The sequence below is a fragment of the Fundulus heteroclitus genome, chromosome 3 (assembly GCF_011125445.2).
Source record: "Fundulus heteroclitus isolate FHET01 chromosome 3, MU-UCD_Fhet_4.1, whole genome shotgun sequence".
NCBI classification, from domain to species: Eukaryota; Metazoa; Chordata; class Actinopteri; order Cyprinodontiformes; family Fundulidae; genus Fundulus; species Fundulus heteroclitus.
Window position 1 is genome coordinate 26,232,002 of NC_046363.1, and position 27,721 is coordinate 26,259,722.

Consider the following 27,721-nt stretch of genomic DNA (forward strand, 5'->3'; position numbering starts at 1 on the left):
AAATAACAGTCAATTTAAATTACAGTATAAGGTGCAGCAGTGATTTAAAAGTAAACAATTGAAGTGTAAACAATGCATGAAAAAGTCACAGTGTACAGGTAAGTATTTTTAAAACCATTTGTATGTACTGAATTGATTGTCCAAAGGGCATTTGTGCGAGAATGCATTTAGAAACTGAGAGTTGGACAGCATTTGTAATGCTAGTTGGAGATGCAATGCTGCAAAATCAGCAAATATGCGAATGTTGTGCAAAGTTTATGGGTTATAGTTATAGATAGCAGTGACATGCATTCAGGGGAGGCAATCATGGAAAGAAAGAAAATATAGAATAATATATTGTGATTCACTCAGTCATTTGTAATAATAATTGTTTTTTTTAATCTAATTTCCTTACTTTTTTTATCATATTCTCTTTAAAATCGAAGACTTTTGGCTATTTTTAACGTAAATCCTTGGTGGTGCTTGATAGTGAAGCGCCACCAAGCCAGCGATCTTGGCCTCCCCTGGGATTGCGCAATCCCATGTTAACTGCGCTGACTTCCATTTCGTGAATGCATCTTCCTGTCTCTAGATCATAAATTCAATTGTTCAAACACTGATGAACTGATTTTCCACAATTTAATATATGTGGATTATGAATTGTGTTTTGGTCATTAAACTATGTGTTTTCGTGTGCTGCTGGGCGATCATAAAAGCCAAAGAGCTGGTTGTAGGTGAGGCCGGCAGTTCCTTGGCCTCTAGGCAGGGTCGCTCAAGGGGCACCGCTCTGATCCCCAAATAGTAGAGTCAAAGCAAGTTATGGATGTGTTATTAGCGAGTTTTGCTAAACAAGTAAAGCACTAAAAAGACTCTAAACATACAGCTGGAACAGGACTGATGAAGGAAGGCTTTCCTCCCTGGCAGTGAGCTCCACTGAGACTGAGAAACTTTTAAAACTGAAGAAGATAAAGAGAACTTTTACCGGAAAATTATGATATTTTTGTTCAGAAAGAGCTGCGCATGGACTTCATTTCTAAGTAGAGGTAAGACAGCGATAATTATTCATGTTTTGTTTTTGTAATGAAATGTGCGTAATGTTGGTTAGTTTTTGAATGTGTTACAAATGTAGAAATCCATCATAACTCATAAACTGCTACCAATCAAATGACAAATAATTTAGTTTTATTTATTTTTTTAACAAATAATCAATATTTTTTCCATGTCTCTTGGTTAATTGATTTGGCTCAACCAGTCTCCTTCAGCACTTTGCAATGAGTCTACTCTGTAGAGTGTATATATTTGTAAATCTGACTGATGATGTCAGTGCTTCACCAGCTATGAACCCTACCGCACGTCACTGATAGATAGATATATCTATCAACATCTGCATACCTTGATTCAAATGAAACGATTTTAGTCTTATTTAACACTACAAGCTACAAGGATAAGAAGATAATATCTTGGTTGAACTTAAAATAAAAAGGTATAAGTTACAGGAAACATGTAATTAATATATTATGAGTTGTCATGAAAAGGAGTAATAGCATTAATGGTTTAAAGGGTCACTGTAAATGAAGAACATTCATTATATATATATATATATATATATATATATATATATATATATATATATATATATATATATATATATATAAGGGGAACAGTTCATGGTGGGGGTTTGAGGGTCTCTGTTGATGCTATGGGCTGGGGACATGCAGCGCTGGGATGAAATGTCCTTAATGGAGGAAAGAGGAGCCCCTATGATCCCTTCTGCTGTCCCCACCACTCTCCTCATTTACCACCAGTCGGAGGTGCTGCAGCCTCCACACCACACAGAGAGACAGCTGGTCAGAATGCTCTCTATGGTACTTCTGTAGAAGGTTGTGAGAATGTGTGGGGACAGGTGGGCTCTCCTCATCCTCTGCAGGAAGTACAAGCGCTTCTGTGCCCTCTTTACCAGTGACGTGGTGTTCACAGACCAGGTGAGGTTGACCGTGATGTGCACCCCCAGGAACTTGGTGCTGCTAACCACCTGATGTGATGTGATTGGGGGTGAACCTGGGGGTGCAGTCGTGTGTCATCAGAGTAAACAGCAAGGGGCTCCGGATGCAGCCCTGAGGGGAGCCCGTGCTGAGGGTGATGACATCAGAGCTGGTCTGTCAGACCCGGACCGACAGTGCTCAGGAGGTGAGGAAGTGGTGAAGGGGTGTGCTGAAGCCCAGATGTTCCAGTTTTTCCACCAGATGCTGTGGGATTGAACGCTGAAGTCCAGGAACATGCTCAAAGGGGGCGGTGCCCGGGCTTGGAACCCGTTAATAACTGCTTGCAGTTCTAGTTTTGTGTTGCTGCAGTAAAAACAGCATTTTATGTTTTTCTTTGACATGTAAAGTCCATAAATGTGAAAACAGGTCTTAATTTGATTACTCATATTGTCTTTACAGTGAAACGGTATGTTGCTTAGGCTTCTGGGTATTTTCAAAACCAAGCAGCTCTCCTGCCATCTAGTGGTGACAAACAGGTGGTGCCCCGTTTCCACCGTGAGACCTGAACTTTTTGACCCCTCTTCGGGGGAGATGTCCGGGCATGTAAGGCTACATTTACCCTCTCTGCCTATTAAAACCGTCGTTCTCTGGGTTTGTTTGCCGTGTGGTGAGCTCAGCTTTGCGTGACGGTGTGCCCACTCAAACACCCGCAGGGGCGGGTGCAGTCGGAGCACCTGAAAGGTCGTTTGGGAGAAACTGTTTGTGTTTGTGTCGCCAAGAGAACCAGTTTTACTGTGAAGGCCTTCTGAGTGCCAGCAGATTCTAATATTGTAATCCCCTCCAAACATTAAGTCATCCCCCAAATGTTTGGAGGATTGGCTTTAGATGATATCCCGAGAGTGGGAAAGCTAATTATCTTAGTATCCCACACTCCACTTTATTAGTTACACCTTACCAGTGCTGGGTTGGTTCTTCTTTATTCTTCAGGACCTCCTTAACTCTTCATGGCGTAGATTCAACTTTTTGGGAACATCCCTCTGCGGTTTTGATCCATATTGAACATAAACGTGCCGCTCAGTTACTGTCTGCTGGGCGTCTATGATGTGAATCTCCCGTTCCTGCCTCTGGAGAACATTAAACTCATTGTCAAGCTCAAGAAACCCGTTTGAGATGATCTGAGCTTTGTGACGTGGTGGATTACACTCCTGGAAGCGCCTGTCAGCTGAGGCGCGTGATCAGTAAAGATACTCAGAAAACGCTGCTTTGTTCGTCTGACGCTCAGGTGGGATGGGTGAAGACGGAGAGAGGAAAGTATCTCCCACCCCATCACACTCCAGTAATCCTGAATAATCTGGTTGGCTTTAGTGGTTCCATGACATTGTTTTTATACTGATGTCACACAAAAAGAAAATCATAAATTTTTCCACCCGAATTCTTGCCACACAGCTGACCCTGTTATATATGGCATATTATTTGCCCAGTTTTCCACAGGTATCTTTACGTCCATCTCTTTTTCCAATTTCTTCTTAATGTATCCAGTGCAAAAAAACACATTTGTTTAGGATTGCCTTTTGATTGTTCTAGTTAAACTGTTTTTACTGAAACATCATTCGGTCAAGTTTGTAGTCCAGCTGTTTCTAATATTTGCTTTTAGTTTCTATTTTCCCATGTTTTATTTTGTTTCTACATTTGCTTTTATTCTGTTTTATTTTCCTATATCTTAATCATGTAAAGCACTTTGCATTGTCTTTGTCCTGAAATGTGCTAAACAAATAAATGTGCCTCGCCTTGCCAGTGTTTCCTTGTTCAGCTTGTCGAATGCCATTATAAAACTTTATTATTTTAGTACAAGGCGTGTCCTCAAAACCACCACCGCCATAGACCCGCTTCACATTCTGATTGCTGGAGTGTCTAATTTGCAGGTATCTGCTGATGTCTTCTTTTTCCAGAGCCATTTCTTCTTCTTCCCTAGGTTGCAATAGCTTTAATTTGACAAAACCTGACAAAATCAAAGATATTGCAGGAAATGAGAGCAGTCGCATGTGAGACAGAGCTGTTTCTAGGATTAATGAACAAATTTGTAAAACTCTTAGGTTTGGATGATCACTGTAAAGCTTCTCCGCCAAGATCTGATGAAGATCTGCTGACACACAGCGACACCAAGTGGTGTAACGTTGGAAAAATAGTTTTCCTCCCAAATGTCACTGCTACCATTAAATACACAATGTACTTTTTTTTTTTTTTTTTTGGTTGAAAAGGGTTTTCAAGTATCTGATCAATTATCCACTAGAAGTTTAAATGTGATGCTCTGTGTCTTTTCATCAAAACCTGCTCTTTATTTGTTTTCCTTTAAATAATTCAGAATTTCGGTCATGATGCTTTTGGATGGTTTACATCTGCCAATAAGCGCCTGTATTTCCTCTTGTGAACTCTTCTCTTAACCAGAAACCTGTAGAGTAAAATCCAAACTCATTCACCTCATTTCTCTGCTGTCTGGATTCTGTTCTAAATCCTTTATCTGTCCTATTTATAGCATCTAATTATCGGGACTTGAAGGTGTTTTCTACATGAACAATAAACAGGACAAGGCTTCAAACACGTCTGAAATAAAATCTGATTATTTACCTGAGAATGAGTCGTCTCCAAAGCCACTTCACTGTCCACTTTTAAAACACGTTTTTGTTCCTCGGCTTTTAATGCAGCATGATATTTTTTGTCCTTATGTTTTATTAATTTTATTATTGTTTTGTTTTTTCTCCCTTTTTTGTGTTTTAAATGTTTCATCGTTTATAATGTGCAGCACTTTGTCCCAGCCATGGTTGTTTTGAAGCGTTTTATGTTGCACACGAACAATGGAGATGTTGACGCATGCATTAGTTGGGGAAAAATCTTTTACTTTTTCTGGTCTACTGACCTTCATACGTTCCCTTAGTGGCTGTTTGAATTGATTCTCCTTTAAACTCAATTCCCTCTCAGCCACAATATTAGTTATACACAGCCTAACTTGAACACTGAAACACATAGCCCTTTTTAATTACAAAAATAAAAGATTTAAACTAAAGGAAGGTGGTGCTGGTGGTGGGTCATCCGGTCTAAAGCCCCCTGCAACTGGTCTCCCACATTTTTAAATAAAAGATTTTCGCTGCCGTCTGATTTCAGGTCACATGCTTCATGCTACATGATGTCACTGCCCATGTTTAATTTATTTCAATTATTTCAATGAATGCATACCAGTATGTGCTCCATAAATATACAAAACAAAACTCAAAGATAATTCAAGAAAGGTTGCTCAAAATGAGTTTAAAAATAGGAAAAGAGGAACTAGGGATGAAAACATCCTTAAAGCTCAGCTACAGCTTTACAGCCCCGGTTGATAGCGATTCCTTTGTAATGTATTTAAACACAGGAAAATCTGGTCATCTGGTCCACTCAAGACTGAGGGCAACTGATGCTGCAGCACCTGAATTACAACCAGAAAATGGGTTTTTAATTTATTTTTTCCTCAATTCTACCTCTTGTCAAGTGTTTGTGTACAGCTCAAAAAAATTACACACTTTATAAAAAGACGCATAGCCTTTATCGTCACTGTACGACATTAAATAAGACTAACGTTTTCTGGGTCGGTTAGGATTACCACAATTATTTCTATTTGCAACATGCCAGTAGATTGTTTATAACAGTTCTCAGTTTCAGAAGTTTACCTTAATTTTCTCAGCATTTGGTAGAACTAGCAGCTACACTTTATTAACTATTCAATATAGTATACATCTTTTTTCACTACACAGGTCTTTAAGCAGCTAAAAACATTTGAATTGGGTTCAAACAGTAAAGAAAATAATGGTTATGTCTTTTTTAAGTGTATGCATACGTTCGGTTTCTACTGTTTTCCAAAAATTCAACGTTACAAGATTTTAACCCAAAGAGACTTAACGCTTTTTGAACTGCCTTCAAATTACACTCCGTGTTTACATAACACCTCGCTCTCAGACATATCACCTAAAACAGAACCATGTTTGCGTTTCATATCAGTTTACACAGCAATACGAAGAATAGAGCCAGAAACACGATCCAGCCGAGATGCTTCTCTAGATCTGCATGTCAGCAGCAGTCACCATCTTACTACAGACTTGGAGACGCATGATTTACTGAGCTTTTAAGACCCATTTATAGAATTATCTTCTTGTCCAGAAAAGTCTAGTAAGGTTGTTTTCATGGGGTATTTCGTTCTTTAAACTCATATAGGTTTTATAGATGGAAAAATATATATATTTCACAGGGTCATAAAAACTCTTTTATTATACAGTTTGTATGTAATTTCAAAGTGCCCTGAGAGAATTACGATTTACATCCCTTTTATAGCAAAACTTTTTTGTATTTCAGTCCTAAAAGGTCATAGAACAAAGATTACACAGCTACTAAAGTCAAGTTAAAACATGGCCGGAAAACACATGCCAATACATAGGAGGGTCTGAATGAAATGTTGCAGTCTAAAACAAAACTGAAAATACTTTTGGCTGACGTGATTCTGTTGTAATAATATTTTAAAATACAGACATTTGTATAATAAATTGGTTTTGTTGTTACAAAGTAACAGCAGCTATAAAAGTAAGTTCTTTGGAGCATAGCTGACTGTATGAAATCGGAGAACGCTCATCAAACCATCAATCTGTATCTGTTTTTTGCTTTGCTTGGTACCTAAAATTGTCTCTTATACCTTAAACATCATTGATTGAAGGATTACAGCAAAAAAAATCAAGTTCAAAACTGGACTGAAAACACATGCAAATACACGAGGAGAGTGTGGCTGGAATACGTAGAAATACATTTGGTTTATGAGATTCTCAGGCAATTACAGTTTTTAAATTAAAAAAACAACAAGACCGAAAGTAAAAAACTGTCTGCAGATAAAAACGTTGGTCTTAACTAATTGTTGAAATTATGTTTTGGGGGTAAAAAAAAAAAGTCAGAATCCATGGAAGATAAATATTAAAACAAACAACCAGAGTGGTGTCATTTTAAAGGTGGGAGCATGACCTCTGGTCCCAGGGTCCTGGCTTCCTCTCTCGGGATCCTGGCAGTCTCTGGCGTTGTTGCTGGGCTTTTCATTCCTTGAGTTTCCTTCAAAGTGGACCGGGACGCACTGGTTCTCCAACACCTCGCAGGCCAGGATCAGGTGTTTGGTTTCCTGTGTGATCGATTTAATCCCACAGGTTCCCTGGAAGCTCCTCACCGTGACAAAGGTGAACGGCTGCTTACTGATGCACAGGTTGTCCTTCAGCTGCTTCCCTCCTTGGCTGCTGCACACGGAACGCACCTTATCCAGCTCATCTGGGTGGAGGAAGGACTGCGTGGGTCTGTCACAGCCTCCCAGACTCTTGATGAATTTCTCCCACTCGTTCTGATTCAGAGAACTTGGAGTCCCAGGGGGAAGGTGGCGCTTGAGGAAGGTTTGGTAGCCGTTGTTATACCTGGAGAGCTGGCAGGGCGCGTCGTTTCTGGCAGATGTTTGCTGAGCAAGCAGGAGACAGGCAGCGACAGAGAGGCACGCTGCGTACGCCGCCATTCCCGTAGAGAAGAAATCTGGTACGAGACAAATATGGAAGAAAATACCGTTTTTCCACCTCTTTTAAAACCCTAGCACACAATCAGCCACGGAATGATCAACAACCAACAGTGGGGAAAGTTTCGCAAAGCCGCAGCTGTGCGTCTCTGCTCCCTTTTTTAAACGCGAAACAAACGAGGGAAGCGAAGAACAGCTGGGAGAACTTCCCTACCTGGTTCTGGCTTCAGAAAGGGAAAAAAACATCTGGTCAAACAAAGGTAGTAAAATCTGCAGATTCAGTTGCACTTCCACGTTTCACTTCCCGTGTGAAGCGGGAGGGGCCTGCGCAGTGCGCAATGCACAGCGGTCACCACACGGGTGTCCTGTGGCGCAGAGAGAGCTCAGCCTGTGTGGATGCTTCTGCTTCCTGGGAAGACATTCACTTCATCTTTGAATTTAAAGTGGGGTGATCATAAATGTTGCAGTTTCTAAAACTTCTTTAGGCAACTCCTTGTTGCCTAAAGAAGTTTTATCTCTTATCCAAAAGGCTTCCCCACAACTCAAGGTGAAACATCTTCAAGAAACAAGTCCACTTGCCTTCTACTCAAGCACTTAGCTTGGTGCAAGGCAAGCAAACCTCTGGCTTTTGACAAATAATTTCAGGGGTCCTAACAGACTTAAAATGGACAGGTTTAGTTTATGAAAACACTGTTCTATTTACACAGAGACCTGGTTTTACCTGTAAACGCCATCATCCACTGGTAAACTCTCCATGTGGTCCTTTCATGATGAGCACAGCAGATCTTTGGCATCCCTGGTGCGTCTCCACTGCTTCATCAAGCTTCTTCATATCCTGCTTTACTGCATCCATGAACCAGTGGTCTTCCTCTTCGTCTTCCTGGCAGCTCCATCTTCAGCACCTATCGCCCGGTAACATACAATATCCATCCTGTGCACCTGATTTTTTTTTTTTTTCCTCAAATTGCTCAACCTCAGCTCTCCTGCTGATAAACTCTAAGAATAAAGTAGTGATCTTCACAGGGATGAATTCAAAACACATTTGGCGTTCAAGTGTTTTAATGGAGTGCTCAGGCAGAAAAGTTAGACAACAACAACAATCAATGAGATATGTGCCGACGACATGCAGCTTTTTACATTTCTCTCTGCGGCAGAGTAAAGGCATATGTACACAAATAGAGCTCTTCCGTTTACAACAAAGTGTGCAGACTTAAAATCCGCTCTGAAATGTTTGTACAGCGTCTGTATATACAGTACATGTCACCACTCGTGAGTTTTTACCTCAACATGGTCTGTTTTCTGTCTTATCTCTTTAAAATTACTGTTTAGCTGTAATAGGCTTAAAAGAGTTAGTGCACTGTGCTTGGTTTTTAGGAAATATTGTGAAGAATATAACCGTAAAACTGAGGAAAAAGAAAACACGGGTCTACATGTGTCCCTCGGGTGAAGAGCGCATGCAGGGGCCATGCCTAAACAATTAACCAGCAAAAAGACAATTTGCATCAGGTGCTTTTATTTGGATTTGGGTGGAAAAGGGTCACATAAGATGTCTGAAAATGGAGCAAAACATGGGGGGAAAAGACTTTACACACTTCAGGATCAGGACAGCTGGCAGCTCACAGTGCTTAAAGTCTCATTCCTCTCTCAAGTCCTTTAACATGTTTTTTTTTTTTTTTTTTAATTTGTGACAGATGCAATAAACAGTTTTACATCCGTAAAAACCACCTCTGATAAGAAAAAAAATTGAGATGCACCCCTACGGCTCGGTCTGAGGCGACGGTGACGGCTCCTCTTTCCTCTCAGCTTCTGAGGTCATCCTCACAGCCAGGTCTGGTTTTTTCTGCAGTGACTTCTCAGTCTCTTTAGTCCTGAAACATTAAGAATGTTATTTCATCAAGTCATCTCACTCGCAGCAAATCTGCTTAGAGATTTGTGTGCTTTATTATTTCATTTAATTGTTAATGTAGTTCTTATTTTGTCCAGAAGAGGGCCATCTTTGCAAGGGGGGAAAAATGGGGATAAATTAGTAGTTGGTGAAGCTGATGCAAATGATTTTACAGACCAAGAAGGGATGTGCGTTAACATGGGGACACACTTTAGGACTGTTGTTAATTTTACAAAAGAATAATGTACTTTATTTGCAACTAAATATTGGCTCTGTTTCTACCTTGTCTCAGATAGGTTTTAAAGATAAATAAAAGTGTCAATGTGTTGCTTTTTTAAAGCTTTTCCTGTGCCTCTTAAGTTGTATATATCATATACTTCAATTAAAAGAAATGTGATTTGTGTTGGTGATGTTGGCAACAGATTAAGTCAGGAAGAGTTGAACTGCCAGCTGTTTGGACTAAAATTATTTAACTTTTTTTTAAAATGGTTTCTTCATAATATTCAGTTTATATATAAAGCCCCAATTCACAATACAGGTCATCACCAGGGATGTTAAAAAAGTCAATTCTTTTGAATCATACAGACAGATTGGTTGAAAAGTTTTCTAACTTTTCTAACCAAGTCATTTGTTTCCATCATTCACTGCTGGATGTAGCGACAGTAGTAACATCAGTGTTGTGCTGATTTTATTGTTTTAGACCAGGGGTGTCAAACATACGGCCAGTGGGCTGGAACAATTTAGTCCGGCCCGCTGGCTAAATGCATTATCATTATACTTTGTTTTGTTTTTTTTGTTTTTTTTTGTATTCTTTTTTTTTTTATCCAGTGTCCTGTCTGGTCATGTGGCAATAAGAATTGTTGTCTAAATTCCAAAAAGAGCTCATCAGATTTGACTTTCACAAGTGGAGCAGTACTGCTTTTGCCATAGTGCTCCGCTTGATTTATGAATGTGAATAGTTTTATTATGATTCATTCAGGGGATATCTAAAATGATATGGACACTACAATGGGAAAGTAGGAGAAGAAAGGAACAACAAGACGAAAAAAAGAAAAGGTGAAAGAAAGAGAATATAAAAGGAAGAGAATGATAAAACAATTATTGAAAAAAACATGTACTTCGTTTAATTGAAAAGCTGCAGTTCCTATATTGTCCGGGGCGCTGTGGGGCGCTGTGTTTCAATCAGCAGATGGTAGCACTGAGCTTCAGATGTGGAAAATTGATTTTAAACCATTTCTTAATTTTTATCTGTTTGATGTATTTTGTCATGCAGGACAGTGTTTTTAAGTTCCAAAAATGTGAATAAATGTTTTTCAACATTGTACAATCACTGTGATCAGTTCTTATGCATAATGCACTTAAGTAAATGTTTATCTGAGTAAAAGTATTGTTGAAATTGCACATACTTTCCTTAAAAGTTATTCATAATATATTGTGTAAAAGTGAAATTCATTTAATATAAAAATCAACAACAAGTCCAATTTTATTAGTTCTATTTAATCTTGCAATGAGTTTACGCGTGTGGCCCTCTTGAGATCAGATTAAGCGGTATGCGGCCCCTCAATCAAAATGAGTTTGACACCCCTGTTTTAGACAAATCTTGCCACAAATATTCTAAAACGATTAATAAAGTTTGTTTTTTTTCCCTTCACTATCAAGTCAAATTTCAAGCCACCTTAATACTTAATGTCTGAACATCTTGCCCAGAAGGTCATCTTCACAAAAAGCGAATGCTTTCTGCATTTATGAAACTTTTTCATAATTGTAATAGTGTGTAGCTAGCTGGGCTGATGCTGCCTTTAAGCAGAAAACTGATAAAAAAAAAAATAGATCATAAACGTTTTTGGCTGAGGAGGTTATTTATGTTATGTTTTTGTAGGCATTTATCCAGGAGGCAATTACGTAACAAGACTGAGATGGATTATCATTCTTCACAAAAACTGACTGATTAGAAGAAATAATCAGCGTGGAAATTTCCTCAGGCTGGACTGAACCGGAGGGAGTTTGAAACCCTGTTTTTTTATTTTCTCGTGGTGTGTGGAATATCTTCAAGACTCAACATTAGGATGTGTTACGCTCTAATCGGTGAGGTTAAGTCACTGTGAATAGGTGTTCACAACAAAGATGGGTGCCCAGGAAACAGGGTTAGAGGTCATAAATTCAGAGGAATGACCTTGGCATTGGAGCAGGCCGGTTATTGTGCAGGACGTCCCAGCTAGAGGTAGAGCTGTCACAAGATCAAGAGACAGAATCACAAGACCAAAAACAAAGAAGAAATCGTGGGTTGAACGGCTCAGAGAGACTGTGGTCAGTTCTTTAAAAAAAAAACTCCCTCCTGCTGCCCCTTCTGCTGTCATTAGTCAGAAGGACGGGAGATTATGTTTTAAAACGAGTGCACACAGCTGACTGAGATTATGAAAGCCAGAAGCTCTTTAAGCATGAAGTCGGGCCCCTCTTAAGGGTTCCTGACAACAACGAAACCAGAAGAAAACGCACGATTTCACAAATTAATCAGAGACCGGCGATGTGAATGCAATAATGACAAGAGATCAGCAGTTACACGCTGTCTAAGCAACAATTATACACAGCATAGAAAATCATAGGAGTCAAAGCTGAAAGATGAGTGTTTCTGGGATAAATACACTGATCAGCCACATTAAAACCACTAGGGGTGAAGGACGGAGGAGCAACGCGTGGATTGCACAGCCCAACAGTAAAGGAGCTGAAGCTCAAACTCTTAGAAATCCCCAACAGCAACAAAAACAGATGGTAGAAACGCAGTGCATGTGTCCGCAGTTTAATGCAAAAATAAGCGCACTGCTGTCCCAACTGGAGCAAGAAAAGTATTGACTTGGTTTTGTTGATGAAGAGGCATTTTTACCAGCTGGTTTGGTGCCTGTGCCTCAGTTGTGGGCTCTGAAAGCCAAATAATGCCCCAGAGCACCAACAAGCTCCAAGCTGCTAGTCTGACCTCAAAATAGCTTGTTTACAATCAACTAAACGTTTCAGTTTGACAACAATCAAAATAGTAATACATTTTACACCTAACTGAACACCTCCGCGTTGGTCTTAGTCAGCAGCAAACTGCTTTATATAAAAAGGAACGTGGTTTTGATGAAGCTGATCATTGTACAGAAACTGCTGGTCCGGGCAACGGAGTAAATCAGTTGCGGGTTAATCAAGAAACCACACGTTTACTTTCAATGCAACAAAAACAAAGCAAGAACAGAAAAAGTCAGAAACATGCATGTTTTAAGGCAGAGGTCAGGAGAGCAGATTATCCCTGCGCTGATCCTAAAGTGGCTTTCAGATTTTCACAGTGAAACATAAAGAGGATTAAATGCTTGTGTGCATTTCTCTAAGGGGCCAACCAAACACTTGATGTAAAAGTGTTTAGTGCAACGTTCGTCCTTAAAGGGGCCACGACTACAAATTTCATTTTTCTGAGGTTTTGGGGGCATAATATGGCGGAGCAGCGAGCAGAAATCAGCCCCAGATCAGCCTCCCTGTATCGGCAGGAACAGGAGGCAGATGCCGCTGATGGACCGGTTTTCCACGGTTGAAGCCAACCAGAGCGAAGTAAACTTAGTAGAGCTGCATATAATTACCACAATTAACCCTTTTACTGAGGAGGGACATTTGGGCTGACAAAAATGAAATTCTTAGGAGAATTTACATATGCAGCAATATCAACTACGTGAAATGGTTTATACGGTGATGTCATGGGACCTTTAAATGCTTTATGGTGGAGTATTAATGTTGTTTGCAGGGGGGGGGTGCAGGAAGTCGTTTTTTTTGTGCTGCTTTCATCCACAATTACGTCAAAAGTGTTCAGAATAAAGTTCTTGTTGAGATTAAGGTATAAGATCTAAACCAAACCATGTGTTGGAGCAAAGACTTTCAACAGCCACGCCTTGTTTAAATCAGCTTCCAACTTTATATTCTATAACAGGGTTTAAGAACAAAAACTCTCTTTCTTTTAACATTTAAACAGCCTGTAGAAGCAAACTTCTGTCAGCATCCAGGCTGGGGAAAAAAACTAAAACACAGCAGCACACCATAATTTTACCCCTCATTCTCAATATATTTAGTTTAATAGACTTTAAACAGTGATTTTGCACCTTATTTTTTTTAACGTTTTGACTTCGTTCTGTAATAGAATAGAAACCAGAAATCTAACAAAAAATTTCTTCCCACCAAGTGACCATATTATAGTCCTTAAGTTAAAAATACACAGGCTGGGTTTCGTCTATTGGTGTGTTAGCTATCTATGAAGCATTTCATAAATGAAAACAGAAATATATGTAGATTATAAGATAAACAAAGTCACCCTTGTTTACATATGTTGTTTTGTTTTTTGCCCTAGTTTACGCCATGTCTTTCACACAAATTAATCAAAACTTTTTTTCATGGACGAATAAGATCCTAAAAACAAAACAAAAAATTCTTTCATAGATATTTGTATATTGTGGGAAAACGCATTACGGACCAGATAAAGTCAGTAATCTCAGTCACTGACCAAAGACGGCTATAATTATAGGGACTTAGCACCTCTGGAACCCATAGTAAAGATGCAGAAAAAGCATTAAAGTTATATTTTATTGCAGTAGCATGATTTAATCTGAATATTTTAGAAAACCAAACATTTAATTTGAGTAAATATTTTTAAGAAGGGGGAATAACCTCGCATGTTAAGAAATATGGTATTACTGGCACCATAATGATTTTATTTAGACTTTGAAGTTACGTTCCTGCAAAGATTTATCAGTAATCCAGAGTTTATGTTTCATCGAGTATAAATATGAACTGAGACCGAAGCCCATTTGTTTTAGCCGCTGTCAACTGAACTAGATTGGGAGAAATATTTATCTTGCAGGATGATAAGACAGTAAAAATAATCTTAGAGGACTGCAGCATAGAGTAAAAAAGAGACTTTCCTAAGATTTTAACTAGAATAGTTTCATTTGCTCAAACTGCATTGGATTTTTTTAATTAAAAGAAAAAGAAATTTGATCATTTTAGGCTTTTTTTTTTTTTGCACATCTGTACCAGGGGTGGCGACTCTAGATGGCACTCTTCCCCACTTTAATTTGGTGAATTACTAATCTATCATGAAACTGAACCGAGCTGCACGCAAGGATATTGGCGCTCAGTAAACGAAGACGCAACAAATAAGCAAAATGTCAGTGCTAGTCTGTGTCAGTATGATGATCAGGTAAACCACCTGTTTACCGCGACTGTTTCGAGGTGAAGGAGTTTAAAAAATCTGCCAAGAGAAAGAGAGAGAGTGAACGTACAAGCTGAGCTCCTGCACACAGACAGCCGGCATCAGCTGCTCCATGGTGGAAGACGGGCCGCCGGAAGCAGTAAAGTGAGCAGGACCGCTTACCGTATGGTCTTCACGATGAAGCGAACGATCACTGCCACGCCCACGCAGCCACACATCACTCCTATCACGATGGCCGTGACCTCGCCTGCAGAGACAAAACAACAGAATCACTAAGTCTGTTGTTACACACACGTTTGCTTCAACTTTAACAGATATATGCACAAGACTAAGTTGTCGTCTTACCAGAGGAGAGCTCCCTCCCCGATTCTGGAACATAAAATATACATCGTTGTGAAACTGACAGCAGATTTTGACTTTGTCTTCATCACGGTTGAATGTTTTGCTTATAGCTGCACAAACTGCGCTGATCTCACAGGCCTTCCAGTTCAGTCACTCGCCACAAAGAGCACTTTACATAAATTCATTCTGCTTTGTCTTTCTACACCACTCTGTCTCCATCTCTCTCTCCTTTTCCTCTCCCCTTTTGTCAGACGGACTGGTGTGATAACAATGGAGTCACTGTTTACTTTCTCCAAATCCTCGTCTTCAATCAAATCCTACACAAGCGGATCTCTCGTCGCCCATCCAGTCCTTCCTCTGCTTTTCTTTCATCTTTCAAGCCCTATTTCTTATATTTATTGCTTTCAAAAGTCACTGGTGATTAATATTCTTCCTGCGTTCTCTTTCTGCTCCAGTGTTCACTTTTTCATGCTACAATAATTGCTGGATTTGGTCTAAATGACCACTGACTAAACTATTATGGCGTTATGCCTTCAGTATAACTGGTAACTATTAAAATATACCTCTGTGGAAGTGTGGACTAGGAGCATAATTATGGTTAAAACAAGTTGAGTGTTGCTTTTTGCAGACTCCCATTTGTTAAAACTAAACTAAAACTTCAGAGATACACAGAGCAAAGATGTAAAAAAAAAATGCAAGAAAGTCATATTTAACTGCTGTAAATTGTGCACTTTTTGAAACAGTAATTGTTATCTTGCTTGTTGTGCCCCCCCCCCCTTCCTTCTAACCTGCAGAGAAGGAAGCAAAGATGACTCTGTGATTGAGCGGCTGTGTAACCCGGAAGTTGTCCTGCAGCAGCATCCTGTCAGATTCCTCAGCCTTACTGGAGTAAAGTATCGTCTCCATCTTCAGGAGCTGGAGTTAAGAGAAGGAAGGGAGGCAATTATAAGGTCTTCTTTACATGCAAACATGCAAAATAGAAATATCTCAAAGATTTTTAGAGAAGGATTAAGCTTAAATTTCGCATTGATGCTTTCAATTAATAAAAAAATAGGGAAAATCTTAAGTATGCACCTTGATAAACCCACTGAATATAAGAAGAGTAAAAAATCCTTTAGTTAATGACTCGACATCAACAAAGACCAGACTACCAGGGAAAAACATAAAAGTTTGCAAACAATATCAAATTCATTGTACCCTTTAACATTCTCAGTTCTGTAATGTTGCAAAATGCACAAAATGTGACCTTGAACACACCTGTCCATAAACAGATGCACCCATTTCACTACTCTGACAAAGACCTTTTAAAATGCCTCAAAGTGACAGTCTCCCACCACTGGTCTCTCAAAATTATCCAAAATGCAATGACTATGAAGCTGCTTTGATACAATTATTAAAAGATACATTTAAAAAAAAAAACAAGATTTAAAGGAATACCATTTTTTTCTGCTAAGGTTGAACTCTCAGCTTAATGTCACATTTCCACTGGTAAGTTCACTCCAGTGTTGTATAAAGTACTGAAATCTCGGAGTCAAGTAAAAGTATAGGTACCTCTCCAAAATATGACTTAGGTAAAAGTCCAAGTCGCTGACTGAAATGTTACTTGAGTAAAAGTCTTAAAGTATCTGAAATGTCTTGTACTTAAGTATGAAAATTACTGTAAAAATAGATGTACTCAAGTAATGTAATAAAAAGTATAAGTAAAAAGTAAAACAAAGCAAATGCAGTTTGAATGACATTTTTTAGATTTTGGTAAACTTTGAAAGTCAAATTCCCTTAAAATAATATAAACAACCAAGTGCAGGAGAAACTTAGACCAAATTTAGACAGAAAATACAACCATTTTGTAAGCTTTCAGTTTTCCTTCTTCGAGTAAGGTCAGTGCTGTGCACTTTCAAATTGTACACAACCAAGTGCAGGCAAAATTTAGACCAGGGGGTGTATACTAAGAACATGGTTAAGTGATAAACCAGGTCTAGTTAACCTACAGGAAGTGGTAAACCTGCTAATAGATACACCTGCAGGTTATCATTTAGTTAAGAAAATTAGGACTCTCTGCTATTAGATGCTTTACCTATACCACAAGGTTAATTTAACCTGCCCTACCACTGAACCCGCTTCTTATCCTGTTGGTGGTGATGAACAACCCCAGGCAAGTCCCGACTTTGTTGCAGTCAATCGGTAGGTGGGGTCAAAACACTTGCGTGCGTGAGTCTCTCTCTCTCTCTCTCTCTCTCTTTGTAACGAGTAACTAAACCAAACATTGAAAATGTATTGTCCATGCGAATTTCCATGCATCTAGGTTATACTTGCTTTGTACAGCTAAATACGAGGTTAAGAAACATTAGCAGAAGTTGTGTTTGTCATTGTTGTCAGCCAGACCTGTGCTGCTGAGATCTGAACCCTTTCGTGAAACACGGTCCAGATGACGCTCTGGTGGCAGGGCGGCGTGGTCAGGGAGCCGTTGTACCGATAGTAGCGACCCAGATCTTTGGGGAGAAGGGACTGGACATCAAAGGCTGGGATGATCGTCCTCTCGTCTGACGGGAAATCAGAGAATACACGCAAAAAGTCTGTAAATGTGGTTATAATAGATAGCTTGGTAGTTTTGGATGTTCAGGTTTAGAGCAAACTCTGCTCATATAGTTCCGCTCCTTTGTAACGTGGTGATTATGGGGAATTGTTTCAAATTTGATCCAGTAAAAAGATTTTTTTTTTTTATGAAAAACACTAAATATTGTGATAATGAAAAAGAATAGCAAAAAAAGGATTTCAACGCATGGTATGGCTTTAAAACCAACAAGGACACCTACCTGCATGTCTGATGCGGCTCATGTAGTTAAGGATGTTATTAAACCCCGGATTCGTCTCTTCACCTGTCTGGTGAACCAAAACTCAGACTCACGATGCTCAAAACTCTGATGCTGGCGTGTAAAACAATTACTGTGGCGTTTCGCAGCTGGCACTGCAACCGCGTCTCATTTCATTTACCTCAATGAGGATTCCTAAAACAGCCAGGCCGTCTCTCTGCGTCATCGCTGCTGACATGTTGGGGTAGAGCTCAGAGTTGTAATGGACCACATGGACCTGGAGAAAGCAGGAACATGCTTACACTGCAAAAAGGGAACTAAAAGTAAGTAAAATGTTCTTGAAATTAGTGCATTTATCCTTGATTTGAGCCAACGGAATACGATTTTTGCACTCTAAATAGGAATAACTCATCTCTCTTATCTTATTTCATGTGCAGTATATCTATCTTATTTTAGGGATCAAAATACTCATTCCATTGGCAGATAATCTTATTTATCTGCTCAAATCAAGGACAAATACACTCAGTGCTAGAAAATTGTACGTACTTTTAGTTTCCTTTTTGCAGTGTACTTGATCTTTTCACACCAATATAAAAATGGGGATAAATAAGAAATGGCCCTGTTTCTCCCTGTATCTGGTGAAGGTTTGAAATGTGACGACAATACCAACATCAAAATAATGCTTTGTTCAATGATAAAAACACATTTTCAGCAAATTAGGATCTTTTTAGATTTTCCTTTATCTTCTGCATGAGCCACACAAACGGAAACCTAACCTACATTTAACCTCCAAACAAGCTGCTCTGCTGGCACAGCGACTTGTGGAGAGGAACTGAGGAGCTCAGGAGGCCCATCCTCCGTCCTTTCTCTCCTGTATTATTGTTTCTACCTTTTAGCGTCTTTTAAAGTTATTTCCTTTGCTCTCCAGATTTTATCCTTTTCAGTCATGGCAGACTGTAGCCATTTGACAAAAGATATAGTGAACCATGTAGCTGTAACAAAATTACACACAACAACACACAGTCCCACTGAGTCCTTATAGCATTTTAAAATAAACCTAACATGCAGGTTTTTGGTCCGTGGAGGAGAGATCAGAGACAGTATAAGGACACAAACGTGTTTTTTTTTCATTATCAGTCTACCCAAAAAGTTTACATTTTCCATTCCTAACTCTGTCGGCTCACACTGAATGATGTCACCTCTGCTGTTTGTATACTTTAAACACCAAGGATCAGATACAGTTATGGTCAGAAGTTTACATACAGTCATTTTGAGCATGAACGTCACTGACTTTGGGCTGTTAATGATGAATTTTTTTCCAATGTTGGGCTAAATATGTGACAAATAACTAAGATAAGATTTTAAAAAAAGCAGAAAGGGGGTCCACAAGTTGCAAATTCTTTGGGTTTTTGTTCTAATCCCCAAAGGGTCAAATCTATACATTCAAGTTCAAACTTAGGCAAACACTCCTGCTGATTGCCCTTAAATGGCCAAGAATCCAGACATATCTATCATTGAGGTCCGAGTATAACTCTGGGTGGATATTTGACCAGTCTTGGTTAAAATTGGAATTAGAACATAAGGTAAAATAAAGCATTTTTAATATTTTTTTTAAAAGGGTAAAGGCTGGGGCATTCCAGAAATGTAACATTGGAGTGCTTTATCCATTCTATCTTATTTGTTTGGGATAATGTTCTGTTCGTACACCCGGTTGTGTCTGAGTTTCAATCACTGAGTTGTTGGTTTTAGGTGAAGTTAGAGCAATTTGAAGGAAGTCCCCCCTCATTATTGGAGATCCCTCTCAACCTTTCTGCTTCCTGGGAACTATCATCTCCCAGGACATAAAGTGGGAGCTGAACATCAACTCCCTCACCAAGAAAGCCCAGCAGAGGATGTACTTCCTGCGCCAGCTGAAGAAATTCAACCTGCCAAGGACAATGATGGTGCACTTCTACTCCTCCATCATTGAGTCCATCCTCACCTCCTCCATCACCATCTGGTACGCTGGTGCCACCGCTAAGGACAAGGGCAGACTGCAGTGTGTCATCCGGTCTGCAGAGAAGGTGATTGGCTGCAATCTTCCATCTCTCCAGGACCTGTACACCTCCAGGACTCTGAGGCGTGCAGGGAAGATTGTGGCTGATCCCTCGCACCCCAGTCACAGACTATCTCAGTCACTTCCCTCTGGCAGGATGCTGCGGTCCATCAGGACCAAAACCTCACACCACAAACACAGTTTCTTCCCATCTGCTACCGGCCTTATCAACAAGGCCAAGAGCCACCTTGACACTGCCTCCCCCGCCCCCATCAGGACCTACAAGCTACACCAACGTAGCATCTCCAGACCTTCTGCGTTACATTAACGCGCAGTCTGTATATATATATATATATATATATATATATATATATATATATATATATATATATATATATATATATATATATATATATATTGTCTGCTCCATCAACACCAAGTCAGGTTCCTTGTAAGTGCAAACCTACTTGGCAATAAACTTGATTCTGATCCTGATTCTTTTCACTTTGTCAAATACACTTGTACCACTGGCATTAAAAAAAAAGGCCCTCAGCATGATGCTGCCACCACCGTGCTTGATAGTTGGTTCACTAGTCTTAGTTTTGTTTCTTTTCTTTTCTTTTCTTTTCTGACCACATGTTTCTCCAGAGGAAAATAATTTTGTCTGCTTGGGCAGCAGCACATTTTGGCCAAAATCAAAGATTTTGGACACTGGTGTTCCAACTGCTTCCATTTCATGATGGGTGTGAGTCTGTGGGTGTTCCTGTACATCCAGAAACTAATTTCCTGTCATCTCTGAGTGACAGTTTGGGTCAGATGATTGAAGTTGGTGTTCCAACCAGGCAATTATCCTGAACATGCATCAAAGCTGCCTAACATTAGGGTTCATTGATTGTCTTCCCAAAGCCCCATTGATCAGTTAAGTCTTAATATATTGGACAAAATAAAATAAATAAATAAAAGCTGGAATTGTCGTTGTGGACTATTAAGAGGATGAAAGCATGAGTTTTGCAAAATAATTTTATTTTCTGTAAGGCGCAATTCACTCTTTTTACTTGTCAATCAACCGTAAAAGAATCAGCTTTTGTTTTCTGTGCTTCTGTCAGAATTGGTCATTGGTCACTGGAGAATTGTTTATCGTTTGAATTTATAATACACAGAATATCCTTTATTGCCATGGGGAAAACTTTGTGCAGGTAATGCATGAAGGAAATTGATAATTTGCAGTCAGATGTGTTCAAACTCACTTCTGCTTCTGAACTCCTTCCGTTGATGGTGTGTTCACTGCCCCTAAGAACCGGACCGCCATTGCCCCAGTGAAGGTGCAGCTGAACGGCTGTAAAGAACCACGGCAGCCCCCCGAGCCCCATCCACTCTGGCAGCTCAAGGATCACTGCAGAGGAGAACATTGGATAAAAAACCAGTAAGGACTGGAAGCTAAACTCATCACAGTGGACAGTGAAGGTGTGCCGCCAGGTTCCTGTGAGTGCATGGTAAACAGAACAGCTAGCATGATAAACAGAACGGCTAGCATGATAAACAGAACAGCTAGCATGATAAACAGAACGGCTAGCATGGTAAACAGAAGCTTATAAAAGGAGCAAATGAGCTTGTTGTATAGTTACCAGTGTGTCCATTGTTGTGCAGTGAAAAGGGCTGGTTGGTGTGCTGACTGTAGCCCAGCGGGGTCACAGGAATCAAACTGGGGTCATACTTGGTCTGAGTGGTTATCACATCAACAGGTGACTGGGAAGTTCCCCCACAGTCGGGGAAATACTCCGACCACTCAGACTGGCCGACAAGACCTTCACCAGAGAAAAGACAGAAACAGAGATGTCACCCAATCACACAGTCCGCTGGCTCTGAGCAGCTTTGTGAAAAGCCTCCATTGATCGGCCTCCAGCCGTCTAGAACAGCTATTCTACTATTTTCTATTTGTGGCCTAATGGCGTTAAGATGGATCCTTTTCGAAAGACCGACCACACAAAACACCTTTACGTTTTTCAATTTAGTGTCGTTTAAAAGGTAGCATAATCTTAGTGTATGCAAACTTCTGACTTTAAGTAGTAAAAAAAAATAAAAAATCTCTCATTCTAGCATTTAGCAAAGAAATTATTTTATTCATCCCAACTGAGCAAAAACAGAAAAGCGGGGTGGTTTATCTTTATTACCCACATTGTGGGTAATATATACATGAATGACAAATGTCCCGATTTCTGCGGGACGGTGGCATATTTTTCACTCTTGTCCCGATGTCCTAGAAACGGAGACAATGTCCCGCATTTGACTGGGTCAGATTAGGGAAAAGTCAAAAGCGTATGTGACGTGCACTTTTCTGACATAAAGCATGCAGTCAATGAAAGCTGTCAATCAAAATATGCAGCTGCGTCCCACCTCAAGAGCAGCTGTGAATAAGGATGTATTTAAAAATGAAATGAAAAAGATTTTGATGCATAGAGATTATTAAGTAAAGTACGTTAAAGTAAAGGAAATACTTCTACAAATACTGGGGATCGCTTTCTAACTGGGTGAGGCCAGATAAAGGTGATACAGAGAGAGCTTTTTATGAAGTTTTCCAAAGTTGTTTTTCAGTTTCACACGATGTGAAGCAACACTGTAGTAGTGAGTCGCATAAGAAACACACAGCTGAAAAAAAGCCTCCTGTCGATCTATGGACTCGTTTTTACTCCAGCCCAAAAACACCTGCCAGACAGACAAGATACAGCAGCCAGGATTAACTTAAATAATATTTAACTTTACGCAAAGGTTCAATAACGTTTTTAGAATAAGCTTTAAAAAGTGATGATCTTTAAAAGCAGGTAAGTTTTTTTTCTGACAAACCTAAAACAATTTCATTTAACTTTTCATAGTTTAGATTATCCATTCGTCTATTCTCTATACTCGCTTTGCTGTGCAGGGTCCCAAGGGGGCTGGTGCCTATCTCCACTGGTTAATGGGTGAGAGTTGGGGACGTGGGGTACATCCTAGACAGTCACAGTGCTATACCTTAACAGTTTTATTCAACTTAAAAAAGTTACATAATGCTTGTTTTAAACTCGAGTCGTGATAATTCATTGTTGTGCAATAACAGGCAAAGCGAAGATTGATTAATTTAATGTGCAAAAGGATATTGGACGATCATTCTGGGGTGGGGGGGGGACATTACATTGCAGGTAAAGTGGGTATAGACATGGTCGTACCAGACCGCCGCTGTTAGACCGTCTTGCCTAGAGCAGCAAAAATGCACCAAACAGACCCTGACATCAGCAGACTACAGGAGAAAGCCAGCGTCATTGCAACAGGCTCCAGTCACCCTGGACACATATTTTTTTTTCTCCACTCCCAGCTAGTAATAGGTTCTCTGACTTGAAGACCCTTTAAGGGCTCAGTGTGGTAAATATCTTGATTGCTATTAACCTTCATTTTTGGCATTTTATATATTTAATATTTATATATCTTTATTTATTGTGCGCACGTGCGTGCGTGCATGTGTGAGAGAAGGGGAGAGAGAGAGATATTGACACTGCCAAAATAGCTAGTATTTATGCTTAGTGACAATGACTATAATCTTTATTCTATTTTATCAGAAAAATGTTTTGCCCAATGATTATTAAAGTTTGGTCTTTTGTTAAAAGCAGGTAATGTGAAATATTTTTGCCGTTGACAGAAGATCATTACACTAAAACAATTTCTTAGCATGTAAATCTACACAACTAAGTCCCTACAGTCATTCATTATTTTGAATAACTGCTTAAACTCTTATTCATCTTCCTTTCCTTGACTTATTTACTAGTTAATACATGTTTTAATAATAACATTTAACATTTTTAAGTATTTAAAGTAGTTTATTTTATTTTATTTTTTAATAGCATATTTTACATTTTTTCTTACTCTGTAACGCATTTAACTTGGGTTGTTTTAAATTAGCTGTAGAAATAAATGTTTTTACTTTATTAAATCTTATTCATGTCAAATGTCTGCTAATGTCCTTATCTGATCACATATTTTAAATTCCTAGAGACATCTTTTCAAACCATTTTCATTCAGTTAAAAAAAAACATGTGAAATAAGCAAGAAAACGGGAGGATGGTCTGGCTGAAGCATGAGTTTAATCAGCGCAAAAAGGGACTGGCCTCTACAGCTGCATGATAAAAGAAAGAACGAGGGTTTGACATGCGAGACAAAGAACCTGAATTTCAATTCGCAAAGGGAGAAAGGCTTTGGAAAACAGGAATGCTACTGAAATGTTCTAACCACGAAAACCCAAATGCAAAAAAACAAGAATTTGCCACGCTAAAAATCACAAACTTTAATGTATTTTACTTCGATTTTATGTGACAAGCCAACAAGGCAAAACAGGACTGAACGGTGGAAGAAAAATTATACACGGTTTTCAAAATGTTTTGGGTATATCCTTAATGTCTATCCAACATCTAGAGACTGAACATTGTGTCCATTCTTCTTTGCTAAATGGTTGAAGCTCAGTCAGAATGAATGAAGAGCTTGTGAGCAGCAATTTTCAAGTCTCCACATCCTGCACACAAAGTGTTTAGCTCTAAAGAGCCAGTTTCTTCTCCCAGGCTGCGAATATGATAAACACAAAGATCTTACAGCCTGAGTAGCCAGCCACACTACGGTGAAACTAAATATTTATACTGCACCGTCACATCTTAGGACCTCCGTTTTTCTTTCCTTGCATATATAGGAAAAAAACACAGTTTAAATATGTATATCAAATGCTGTGAGCACTGTAGCCAAGGTCAAATTCCTCGATTGTTCACAATCAAGATGATTCTGATTAGATTTAGGGACTTTGACTGGGCCGTTCCAACACAAAAATAGTCTTTGATCTAACTCGTTCCATTGTAACTCTGGCTGAAAATAGAATGAAATGAAAATTGACATGACTAAAAAGGTAAACACTTGGTGTAGAACCCAGCATTTTTGATTTTTTGAAGAATTAAAATAGCTAAATTAGATAAAATCTCACCCTGAATATAAATTACAAAAAGTGTTCATTTACATCTGTCCTTGCTTTATTGAATTGCAGTTGGGGTCCACACAAAATCATTCCAGGTGCCAAAGGGCTCCCCAGATATACTTTGGACACCCTCGTGTCACGATCTCTGGATGTCTTGATTCTGACTCTCTTTTTGTATTTGTGTTTTTGCTGTTAAGTGTCCTAGATTGAGCCTTCTATATTTATTATCTATGCTTATTCTTGTTAGATATTTGGGTTGCTGGATTTCTGTTTTTTCCTGTTTAGATTTTTCAGCTGCTGATGTTTTAGTTCACACATTTGTGGATTCAGTCCTTTCTTCGTACATTTTGTAATTGTTTCCGTTTGTCCTCCCCGTGTTTCCCCCACTGCGCGGTATTTGCCTCCCTTCTGTTCTCTGCCTTCACTGATCTCGACTGTTCCCTTATTTCTCCCCTGATTATGTCATGCACACCTTCCCCTGTACATAAGCTGCCCGGTGGTCATTTCTTATGGCTGGTTTCTCCCATTGTCCTATGCTCCGTGTTACGTCGTTTGATTTAGACTTAGACAACTTTATTTGTCATTTTGTATGCACAAAGTGCGTACAGAACGAAATTTTGTTTGCATACAGTTTGAAAAAAGAAAAACACAGTAAATCTTAGTAAATTTCAGGATAGGGTGCAGCAGTGATTCATGTAAACAGTTGAAATGTAAACAATGTAAGCAATGCAGGGGAAATAGACAGTGTGCGATTCACAGTGTACAGGTGAGTATTATTAAAACCGTGCAATATACGAATGTGGTACAGAGTCCATTTTGTGGCTTTAATAGTTCAACAGTCTGATGGCATATGTGCATATGTGTAAATGTACAGATATATGAATGTGATGCATTCCTGCCAGATGTTCAGTTCCTGAGTGTCCTGCCTTATCTCCTCGTGTATTGTAAGTCTTCTTTTGTTAATCAAACTTTTTGCCGTCACCACGCTCTGCGCTTGGTTCCTCCTTTAACCCCAATCATGACACCCTGGGTTAAAGCATTAAAAAAATGAGCGCAGGGCCAGGTTAGCTACCCCGCTGCCAAACGTCTTTCTCCCACACACAGACGCTCTCAATGTGAGAGAGGCAGGAATTTCACACACATCACATCTTCTCTGACATCCCTGAAACTTTGCCCCGTATCGCACCTCTTCTTCGCCATGGTAACCGGAGGCCAGATATCGTCCAACCAATTACAGCCATTCCACTGTATCTCGCCAAGCATTAAACGAACCAAACAAACACACACACACACACACACACACACACACACACGACAAGGCATGTAATTAATTTCCTAGTGTGACAGAAGGCCGTGCTCGAGACAGACCAAACGGCAGAATTGCATTTGGAAGCAGAATCCACACACAAGCGCGGTCTCTCATTCAGCCGCGGTCAATGGCTCTAAACGACAAAAAGCTAATTGAATAGATCACTGGACATGCGTTTGTGTACATTAATGCATCCTCTGTTAAACTGCATAAACAGTCGTGTACAAATACAAAGCAGACACTGGAGAATCAAGAAAGAAAAATAATTAGTGTTTCTCCCGTGAATGTATGTAGAGGGTGGTCAGCTGTGTGATCCTTTCATTCCCACACAGTCATTGTGCAGCACATAGGCAGCCAGTGTGCATCGACAGCGCAGTAAACACACAGGATATTGTGTGCGGCAACAATACACTGCACGACTCGGTGTGGCTTTCCCTCGGACCCGTCCCATCCCAGCGCAACACGCTCCTTCCCGTCCACCTGCCTCCTTCTCTCTGTCTTTCTTGCTGCTTTAATCCTCTCCATCGCCCTTCACGACCCTTCCTACACCCTGTGTGATCGCTGTGCTCATGCCAGCCTGTTCAGCTGTAACTAATACAGACAGAGAGGGAAAGAGAGGAAAACAGAAGGGGGGACACGATGGGGGGAAACACGAGGACAAAGACGGAAATTCGGACAAAGTTATGAGAGCTCCCCATAGATGGGGAGCAATATTGTGTTTTTTTTTCTCATTCTCTTAGTGTTAAATCACCTAACTTATCTTTGCTCATTAGGTATTAGACCATAGAGGAAAAATATGCAAATATCCTGCTGCAAAGATAGCTTTTTTTTTTTTACTAATTCTAGAAAAGATTTAAGTATTTTTGTCCAGTTGTTAGCATAGAGCTGAAAAGTTTGATTTAAAAAAAAAATCATAATTATCTACAGATTATTAACCGATAATCTTATTTATTCCCATTTGAATCTTTTGGGATTGTTATTACTCCAGGAGAAAATCTGCGTTGCAATACATTGAGTCTTAAAAGAATAATTAAGAAGCATGAACTTACCAGAATAGCTCCAGGTTTTATCTAAAAAAGGAAAAACAAGAGAAACATCTCCCATAAATCTCTCGTTGGTTTTCCTTTTCTGTGTACAGGCCACAAAACAACAAATCCGATCTCAAATTTTACTTTTCACCCTTCAATTCTAAGTAATAAGTCGTTGACACTCAAAGAGAGTGGTCAGCAAATCTTAAAATCAGTTCAAATTGCCTCTGGAACGACTACTCTTCTGCTAAAGCCCACACTCTGCCTCTCTAACCCAAAAAAACGCGGACAATAAATGATCACATAAGACCTATTTACATGTAAATGAGCATCTTACCGGCAGAAGAAGCAGCTGTCCAGTGGAAAAACGTAAGTATTAGCAGAACAAAAAGACCCAACGAGTCCATGTTCACCCTGCTGCCCATACGCAGAAATGAATAAGGGCTCACTGGGAGATGAGGAGCAAGAGAGGGAGAGATGGAGGTGGGGGGGAGAGATGAGGGAACTGGGTCCAGTTATTCCACCTGCTACTGCAGGCTGGATCCAGTCCCACATGCACGGCTCCAAAGCAGGCCCTTAGTTT

General features: G+C 39.6%; 2 protein-coding genes across 6 annotated transcripts; both read right to left on the reverse strand.

The window, feature by feature from the left end:
• Positions 1-6,229: 6,229 nt before the first annotated feature.
• On the reverse strand, positions 6,230-7,895 carry LOC105928530 (angiogenin). The gene is made up of 2 exons (XM_012865832.3): positions 7,736-7,895; positions 6,230-7,541 (listed from the first exon to the last, which is right to left on the reverse strand). The coding sequence occupies exon 2, from the start codon at positions 7,522-7,524 to the stop codon at positions 6,925-6,927; it is 600 nt and encodes a 199-aa protein (XP_012721286.2). The 5' UTR covers positions 7,525-7,541; positions 7,736-7,895; the 3' UTR covers positions 6,230-6,924.
• A 667-nt stretch (positions 7,896-8,562) lies between these two features.
• On the reverse strand, positions 8,563-27,616 carry ca14 (carbonic anhydrase XIV). 5 transcript variants are annotated; one of them, XM_012865803.3, is made up of 13 exons: positions 27,476-27,616; positions 27,160-27,180; positions 21,446-21,625; positions 21,068-21,213; positions 17,967-18,062; positions 17,789-17,855; positions 17,358-17,515; positions 15,764-15,890; positions 14,979-15,002; positions 14,796-14,880; positions 14,631-14,672; positions 11,580-11,633; positions 8,563-9,389 (listed from the first exon to the last, which is right to left on the reverse strand). In XM_012865803.3, exons 1-13 carry the CDS (start codon positions 27,561-27,563, stop codon positions 9,278-9,280), a joined length of 1,200 nt encoding a protein of 399 aa, XP_012721257.3. In that variant the 5' UTR covers positions 27,564-27,616; the 3' UTR covers positions 8,563-9,277. The 5 variants fall into 5 exon arrangements, with proteins under 5 accessions (XP_012721257.3, XP_021173857.2, XP_035990322.1 ...); XM_012865806.3 differs by having other exon boundaries at positions 9,302-9,389; positions 14,639-14,672; positions 27,476-27,614; XM_021318182.2 differs by lacking the exon at positions 14,631-14,672 and having other exon boundaries at positions 27,476-27,615.
• Between the last annotated feature and the right edge of the window lie 105 nt (positions 27,617-27,721).

What these genes read in the sequence shown, in the direction of transcription:
- LOC105928530 (XM_012865832.3), bottom strand. Translation starts at nt 7,524, where the DNA reads ATGGCGGCGTACGCAGCGTGCCTCTCTGTCGCTGCCTGTCTCCTGCTT.
- ca14 (XM_012865803.3), bottom strand. Translation starts at nt 27,563, where the DNA reads ATGGGCAGCAGGGTGAACATGGACTCGTTGGGTCTTTTTGTTCTGCTA. An exon ending in GAGCCGCATCAGACATGCAG is followed by an intron (nt 17,516 to 17,788) that starts GTAGGTGTCCTT and finishes ATTTCCCGTCAG; the next exon opens with ACGAGAGGACGATCATCCCA. An exon ending in CGGCCTGCTCCAATGCCAAG is followed by an intron (nt 9,390 to 11,579) that starts GTCATTCCTCTG and finishes TTAATGTTTCAG; the next exon opens with GACTAAAGAGACTGAGAAGT.